Below are 9275 nucleotides of genomic sequence, written 5' to 3'. Positions count from 1 at the left end.
TCTCCATTTGAAATGGAGAGGATCCGTTTGCCATTTTATTAAGGGTTTACAAATGACAAATCCAGTATATTAAATCTATGATATTTATTTATAAATAAATAATAATAATAATAAAAAAAAATCTATAAAACTTAACATTATTGTATTTGGAAGTGCTACTACATATGCCCTATTAATTCCTTATTTTCTAAATTTTGGTGCCTCAAAATCAATCATCATCTTCACATACTAATTTTACTATTTTCCAATAAACTTTAGTAAAATTATTTAAGAAGCCGTTTTCTACTACTTTAATTGTCAATAAAGGAATTGGAATTCACATTAATTATTTGTCCGACTTGTTAGTAATTTGGACAGATAATATAAGAGACTCTATATGAGACTCGTCTTTCCAAATAACTTTTGAACTACTCAGACAGATGGGTTTCATTCTATATAGAGTATCTCATGTTACCTGTCAGAATTGCTAGCAATTTGAATAAATAATTATTGTGAATCCTTATCCCAACAAAAACACATGCATCAATATTGTCCTTTCTTGAATTATTTTTCTCTGCCAAAAACACAACTAAATGCCTTCACGTAATATTCTTTTGCAGGAAATGGCATTGAAAAGATGAAATGGGGAAAATTAGAGTGCAAAGTCAAATGTGGGTTTGATGAAACAAGAAATGTGGCAGGAAAAAAAAAAACACAACAAACGAGTGCAAGCCATGCTATCATATTCCTTTGCTATCATGCAAAAAGCCATTATCACTCATCTGCTTTACCTGGTTGTGCTTTCAAATCCTTCGTCACTTAGAATTAATTTCATTCATCTAAGACCCCATCATTTTCAGTTATTTAACCAGTTTTTATTTATTTATTTATTTTTATTTTTTTTTTTCCTTTTCATTGTCAAGCTAAAAAAGAAAAATAGTAAATCCAAAGTATAAAAATCTATGCTATGTTTCACAAATGAGTGGTTTATTATCATTTGAGATCAGTGGAATGGGGCTACACAAAATGGGGCTACCCAACAAAGACAACCTACGATTATAAAAAAAAAAAGTTGGTACATTCTTTTATTGCTAGTGTCGACCATTTTTGTTCCTGCGCAACCTTTGAGCGCCGAGAGGCCGTACTTTGGTTGGGCTACCTAGCTAGTTGCCTGCACTACAGTGGCTATTGCTAACATTCCCTGAATCTCTTTCATTAATTGTTTCATTTTTTTTTCAGAAAACTTTGAGGCTTTTCGAGTAATAAGAGACATCTTTTACTCTTGCTCAATAAATACACTGCTTTGAATAAAAATAAGACGTTTATTTATCTACACTTACCCTAGAGATCGGTAAAGAGTTGTTTTCGTTAAACATATAGCCGCTTTATTAATTAGCTTTCATTCTGGTATGCCCAACAAACTATGATCGAAACCATTCAACATAGTTACGAGTGAGCAAATTATCCGACTATTGTTTACCGAACCACCATCGACCGCCTACCGACTAATTTCGATTCTGTAGTCGATATAAAATTTTGTTCCAAAAATCGGTTTGGTTAAAATTTTAATTGACTTACTGAATCGAACTGACATAAAATGAAACGAAGTCGTTTTAGTAAGAGCAAAACGTTTGATTTTTTTTTTTCTTTAAAAAAATCAAAACGATGTCGTTTCATTACCCATGTTAACCGACTTAACCAATCACCTACCGACCGATTGGTCATATCGGCTCCAATAACATCATTTTTGTCGCAAAGCACGCACAATTCTTCTATGATTGCCACCATAGGCTACAGAATTTCTACTGAGTCAAATTCTTCTGGTTATTATTACCACCAACTCCAATCCTTCTTCACCTACTCTCTCCATCAGTTTTATAAAGTGACACAACAAACCATCTTCATTAATTGATGTTTTCTAGATTATTCTATTGCATTCCGTCCGTATATCTGTTAATGACATGCAATGCCAAATGATACGACTGATAGTCACTGCAACCAAACCACAAGTGTTATATTACAATATTTCCAATGTTTTGAGAACCAAAAAAATTGAAAGAAAGAAAGAAAAAAATTATTGCTTGATATTTGTAATTTTATACAGAAAGAATGTATAATATGAAATGTGCTTTTCTACTTATCATTGAATAAAAAAAAAGTGAAAGTTTTAATTAATCAAATTTAAGTTGTGATGTCAATGATGGATCCAATATTATAGGGTGTAAACTCTTTCCCGTTCTTAAACATTATTTATTTAAATTTTTTTTCAATTTTCGTTTTTCTTTTTAGTTTTTTTTTTTTCGAATTTATTAGAACATTTTTATTTTATTGAAAAAAATTTAAAATTATTTTTATCTTTTTATAATCTTGGACACTATTAACATATATATTTTTTTTGATAATAACTAATAAGGTGAAAGTTGAAAAAAGCAGGTTTTGGTTGTAATGAATTGGGGTTTTCGGCGGTGTAATAGGAATAGGATGAATGGGTGCAGGGAATCAATACTCGTACTTGCTACCACAATAGGTGGGGAAAGGAAAAGGCCAACATGTTCACAAAAATAGGGTCAGATCAAGGACAGGTGTCTCTAACGTGACACTAAACACTCCTTCACATACTAAAAATAGTACCGAGACAGAGCACTCCAAGGGCCTCCAAGTTGGGGATGGGGGGCCCTCCACAAATGGAGAATCTTGGACACGTGTCAGAATCACATGGTGCGGTGGACCCACTACAGCTAATACTGCTTGTACTGTCTCTCATCAGGGAGAGAGAGAGAGAGAGAGAGAGATGGGGCTCAAGGGTCAGGGGACTGAGGACTCATGAGGGGCGCGATGGTGGTCCGGTGCGTGTGTGTCAGTTTGCGGTCTCCGTTTTTGCTTGTCGGTGCGTCCGTGGCGTAAGAGACAGGTGACCCATTGCCACTACGTCACGTCCAAATGTTTTGAATCCAAAAGAGGGAAAGAGGTACCCCTCCCCTTCCCTTCCCTTCCCTTCCCTTCCCATCCCTTCCCTTAATGCCGTTACTAACGCCGTCATACTTCACGGCTGGTTCTGACCTTTACGGATAGGGGTGTTTTGGTCAACTCGTCTCCCTCCCTCACGTTGTAGGATGCGCTGACCCACGTGCTCTTCACGGGCATCATGCATTCATGTGTCCTCTTCCCCGGAGACCCCCCCCAGCGCCACCCCCTTTTTAGGTGGTGGTTTATTGAAGTCGATTACTTGGATATTGGAGGTGTTCGACAGGTGTAACAGCGGTGGGTGCAGACTGCAGAGTCAACCCTCAGCAGCAGTAAATATAACCCTGAAAATAGGTTGTTTAGAATTTGAAATAATTCGATTAAATAATTATGAGATACCACTTATAAAGTTTATTTAACTAAATAAAAAATTAAGTTGCACAACTACTTATCCAGTTGAGATATGATACATTGTCATCTCATGACATAACTTTTGACCACCTTTACTCATACAGCAATTTTTACCTTTTTTTTTTTTTTTTAAAAAAAAAAAAAAAAAAAAAGCCCTAATGCTAGTTATGAGACCACCTTGCTACATGAGCAATGTGGTTAAGAGATATGTCTTGGGGTGGCAAAAGATCATATATTTATTCGGCTGTGTGGATCTCATAAGTAGTATCTCACAATCAAATGTCCGAATTCTCTCAAATTCAAACAAATAATTTGAGAGAATCCTATTCCGATTTTGAGTAATTATGTGTTGGAATTGTTAGTAGTTAAATAGGTAATGTAGTAGATTCTATATGAAACTCACTTATTTGGTAGGTACTCAGATAACTAAAGATTTATTTGGGTACGGATAAATCTTATATGAAATCTGTGACATTATCTACCAAAATAGCTAATAATTAGAACGAATAATTGATTTCAAAATATAGTGGAGGATTGTAGGCATAAAATAATATAGCCTAGTTTAGGAGGGTTAAACATACATGGGGTTTGGTTGCTAATGTAAGAAGATTAATTGCTTGGGGAGTCCTTTTAATATGCTATGCTATGGTCATGATGATTTTAGAAGCGGATTCTTTAATTTGTACCTGCTGCTGACTCATTTAATTAGTCCATCATTTTCATTATTTCAAACCTAGTTCTAGCAAAATGCTTTTACGTTTTCTTGCTTTGTGAGGACACAAACCATAATAAGGTGTTATTACATTTGCTCTTGCGTGTCAAATGTTCCATGGTTATATTTTACCTAGCTGTCTGGTTGCCAAGAAAATTGGGTGAGGTAAGTAAGGATCAGGGCCGGCTCGAGAAACTCTTAAGGTATTAAGGCAAACAGTTTAAAATTTAAGTGAAGTCATTTTATTTTATTTTATTTTATTTTATTTTATTTTATTTTTTAATGGTTGATAAACATTAATTAAATTAAATTCATTTTAATATTTATATTATGTTTTTTTTTACTTAATATGTCAATCAAACCACTTTCTTCTATTTGTAAAATGTATTTTAATTATTTTATATATATATATATAACTTATTAGATATAGAAGGACTTATAAGATTTAAAGAAAAATGGAAATAAGTTATATACAGATTGATTTGTAATAAAACAGAATGCTAAAAAAATTGTTAGAGATTGAAGACTCACCGAGTGTGTAGGTCTATCTATTATGCACCATACAAACAATGAGAATTTATACGTACACTACGAAGACTTTTTTATAATTTTTTCTAAACATTTAATTCAAATAAACGTTAGAGAAAGATCATGCATGTTGGACTAATTTCATGAATGTAAAAATGGGGCTTTCAAAAATACTAAATAAGTGGGACTTTTCAAGAATTTATAAATTTTTTTTTGAATGTGAATAATTAGATTTTCAATTAGTAATTACCCTTACCAATGATTGATGGCTTTAATTAGAAACTAGTTATTAAATTTTTACCATACTAGAGTTTTAAAAATTGTTTTCAAAATAACATTTTATTAAGTGGAGGCTTTAATTAAATAGTATTTTATTAACTTTTTATTATACTAGAGTGTTATTATTATTTTTTTAAATAAAAAAATAGCCTTATTCAATTGGAGGACTTAGGCGATTGCTTAAATCGCCTAAAGCTCGAGTTGCCCATGGTAAGGATAGAGATACAGACAATTTGCTGTCTTAATTGTTCGTAATTCAGACAACACATATATAAAAAAAAATAAACAAATAAATAAAGAAAAACCTCATTTAAAAAAGATGTAAATGACAATGAGGGTTGGGCATTGTATGTGTATGTTGTGGGGGGTTACACGTGGCCCGTGTTAAAACGTCTTGGGGGAGTAATTGAAGTGGGAGGGGATAGATTAGTTAGGAAGAGAATAGGCGGTTTTATGGATCATAAATACATGCCAATTATGGGATTCTCTTAATTCTTTTTGGTCAGAGATTTGAATTTAGGCTCCATATTAAATGTAATCTTTATTCACGGCTGTACGTCTTGCCGTTCTGTGGTAAGTCAACATATATATAGTATTATACCAATTTCAACTTTCTTCTTTACCCACAAAAGATAAAGGCCTAACTAACTTTATTTATTTATTTATTTACTTATTATTATTTTTATTTTCTGAGCTGACTTTTTAGAGTTTGCAGTGAATTGAGTCGTATAGAGAGAAGAGGATTAACCAGGGAAAAGGAGATCAATGACATTTATGAAGTCGCCTTAAGTTTATCCTAAGCAACTTAATTACCCAATATTAGTTAAATAATTTGTAAAATAAAATAAAAAAATAAAAATTAGAGGGTATATTTTACTTTTTGATTGTGAGGTGTGTCATAAAAGTGTAAATATTTTTCAAACCAACCATGCATCTTATTTCATTAGATTGATATAACCATCGACTCTTTTTTTTTTTTATAAATTTTTTAAATTTTTTAAATTTATTTTTTAAATAGATATTAATCAAAAGTGGAAATAGCATTACTCTTTCTTGAATCAAAGCCATGCTCAGTAAGCATATAATTAATAATTAAAGGGTGGCACTATGAGGGGCATGTATCTTTTCCTTTTTCATGTTAAGAGTGCCCTTACTTTATGGTAACTCAGAGTGTCCTAATTAGCTATAATTAAGTCAGAACCCCCCTCCCAAAATCATGTGCCATATAAAAGTAGTAGTAAAAAAACATTGAATGTGGCCGTCTTCCATGTACTTTTTTTACCCCCACAAACTTGAAATATTATAAAAATGAAAACGAAAAATGTAAAATAATTCCGTCTTTATCTGCCTGGGCTGTAGAAGTAGTAGTAGTAGTTGTTAGGGTGGTGTGGGATCATTGGAGGTCGCGCCCCATCACGAGCGTTTTTTTTTTTTTTTTTTTTTTTTTTTATTTCATATTTATCCCTTTGATATTTTAGTCCTTTCATACAATAATAATAATAATAATAATAATAATTATTATTATTATTATTATTATTTTTTTCTCATTTGATGATGAAGTGGTAGTAGGAGTGAAAAACCAAGCAGAACCCCCCAATCCCCAATGCCCAGATTCTTCACGCAGTTGGTTTCGGAGCAGAGCAGCAGCAGCAGCAGCCGAACAGAAAAAAAGCAAAAGCGAAAGCCATGAAGAGGGAGCTGGATCCTCAACTCCGCTCTCTGCCGGACTCTTCTATAACGGCGACAGCCTGCTCTAGCAATATGGGCAAAGCCAAGATGTGCTGGGAAGACGACGTACAACAACAAGACGGCGGGATGGACGAGCTCTTGGCCGTGTTGGGGTACCAGGTGCGGTCCTCCGACATGGCTGAGGTGGCCCAGAAGCTGGAGCTCCTCGAGGATTTGATGGGTAATGCTCAGGGAGACGGCCTCTCTCATCTCGCGTCTGATACCGTCCATTACAACCCCTCCGATCTGTCCACATGGCTCCAGAGCATGCTCTCTGAGTTTAACCCCCCACCTACCAATCAATTCGATTCCTTGGTGCCGCCCGCCGCAGGGGCTCCGCCGGTTCCTCTCGACGATTCGTTTTTGGGTCCGGCCGAATCCTCCACCATCACCTCCATCGATTTCGATCCGCAAAATAGTAATAATAATAATCGGAACCGAGGAGTCTTCGAAGATTCTTCTACTTCCGATTACGATCTCAAAGCTATTCCTGGTAAGGCCTTGTATAGTCAACCCCAAAGCCAAAGCCGAAACTCCCAGATCGAATCTCCATCCTCCAAGCGGTTGAAACCCTCGTCCGGGTCCGGGTCCGGGTCAAATCCAGAAAATTATTTCTCGGGTTCTTCTTGTATAGGAGGCGGCGGTTTAACTGTTCCCAGCGACGCCACTCGCCCTGTCGTGCTCATCGACTCGCAAGAGAACGGAATTCGGCTCGTCCATGCTCTGTTGGCCTGCGCCGAGGCCGTACAACAGAACAACCTCAACCTAGCGGAGGCCCTGGTCAAGCAGATCGGATTCTTGGCCGTGTCCCAAGCAGGCGCGATGCGAAAGGTCGCCACGTACTTCGCGGAGGCCCTGGCTCGCCGAATCTACAGGGTATACCCTCAGATCCCTCTAGACCACTCGCTCTCCGATATCCTCCAGATGCACTTCTACGAGACTTGTCCGTACCTCAAATTCGCTCACTTCACTGCCAACCAGGCCATCCTCGAAGCCTTCTCGGGCAAGAAGCGCGTCCACGTTATAGACTTTTCCATGAACCAAGGTATGCAGTGGCCGGCGCTCATGCAAGCCCTAGCTCTCCGCCCCGGCGGCCCGCCTGCTTTTCGTCTGACCGGTATTGGGCCTCCCACCGCGGACAATTCGGACCATCTCCAGGAAGTGGGCTGGAAGCTGGCCCAGCTGGCCGATACCATAAACGTGGAGTTCGAGTACAGAGGGTTCGTCGCCAACAGTTTGGCCGATCTCGACGCCTCGATGCTGGAGCTCAGGCCGAGCGAGGTGGAGTCGGTGGCGGTGAACTCTGTGTTCGAGTTGCACAAGCTGTTGGCTCGGCCCGGAGCGGTCGAGAAAGTGTTGTCGGTTGTGAAGCAGATGAAGCCGGAGATCGTGACTGTAGTGGAGCAGGAGGCGAACCACAACGGTCCGGTTTTCGTGGACCGATTCACGGAGTCGTTGCACTACTACTCCACCATGTTCGACTCGCTCGAGGGGTCGGCGAGCAGCAACGACAAGGTGATGTCGGAGGTGTACCTGGGGAAGCAGATATGCAACGTGGTGGCGTGCGAGGGGGCGGACCGGGTGGAGCGGCACGAGACGACGGCCCAGTGGCGGGGTCGGCTGGGCTCGGCCGGGTTTGCGCCGGTTCACCTGGGTTCGAACGCATTCAAGCAGGCGAGCGTTTTGCTGGCCCTGTTTGCCGGTGGGGATGGGTACAGAGTTGAAGAGAACAATGGGTGTCTGATGCTCGGCTGGCACACTCGCCCGCTCATCGCCACCTCCGCATGGCAACTCGCCGCCTCCAGCGCTGCTTTGGTCCACTGAGTCAACTCAGCGAGTCAGGTCAACTCGTTTTTTTTTTTTTTTTAATATATTTCAGTCTCCCCTCCCCCAACCCCCCCCCCACCACCACCACCACCACGGCTTTAGTGGACTGGACCGGGCTGTCAAATGTGTTTTGCTGAGCTGGGTGGGTTACCCCTGACACGGACTGGGTGAGACCCACCGCTGTCCGTCCTACTTTGTGTCTCCCCCATTTTCTTCTTCTTCTTCTTCGTGTTTTTTTTTTTTAATTTTTTAAAACCCCCCTCTCTCTCTCTCTCTCTCTGCCTTTTCTTTTTGGGTGGAATCTTTTTGTAATTTCCAGGGTGAATCAAAAATGTTAATGTCTATTTATGTTTATGTATCAAGTATATATAAGTTTTGCGGTAATAAGAATTTTCAACAACTTTCTCTTATATGAATCGATATGGAGCAAGCAAAATTAAGCTCCATCCATCCATTTGAATCCTCTGGTTTCTGCAGGTATTTGCTGCAATTGGCAGAAGAGAGATATGGCCCGAAAGAAAAAAAAAAAATGAGAATGTGGTTATCAAATTCACGAGTGCATTAATTCAAAGTTGTTTCCAGAAAACTAAGTAGTAGTATTTTACATTTACCGAATCCTCTTTTATGTGAGGAAAGAAAAGTCACAATCATGATGACTAAGGTTAAAAAAAAGCTCACTTATGTCAACTTCTTTATTGTGATATTCACTTTCTTGAAAAGGTTCACTTTTTATCATGCTCTTTTGTGTTCATATATCACTCTCCCCTTCCCCCACGGCTATGTGAATTATATCATTAAATCCTTTTTACCCATCCTTTTCTTCTTTACCTTTTGTCAAAACCCCTCC

The 9275-nt window shown here is 38.3% G+C and overlaps 1 protein-coding gene across 1 annotated transcript; it reads left to right on the top strand.

Moving 5' to 3' along the window:
• Positions 1–6427: 6427 nt before the first annotated feature.
• Positions 6428–8838, top strand: LOC133876928 (DELLA protein GAIP-B-like). Its single transcript, XM_062315154.1, has one exon. The coding sequence runs from the start codon at positions 6560–6562 to the stop codon at positions 8423–8425; it is 1866 nt and encodes a 621-aa protein (XP_062171138.1). The 5' UTR covers positions 6428–6559; the 3' UTR covers positions 8426–8838.
• The last annotated feature ends 437 nt before the right edge of the window (positions 8839–9275 follow it).

The sequence above is a fragment of the Alnus glutinosa genome, chromosome 1 (assembly GCF_958979055.1).
Source record: "Alnus glutinosa chromosome 1, dhAlnGlut1.1, whole genome shotgun sequence".
NCBI lineage: Eukaryota > Viridiplantae > Streptophyta > Magnoliopsida > Fagales > Betulaceae > Alnus > Alnus glutinosa.
Note: the sequence above shows the minus strand (reverse complement) of the source record. Positions and strands in the feature narration are given on the sequence as shown.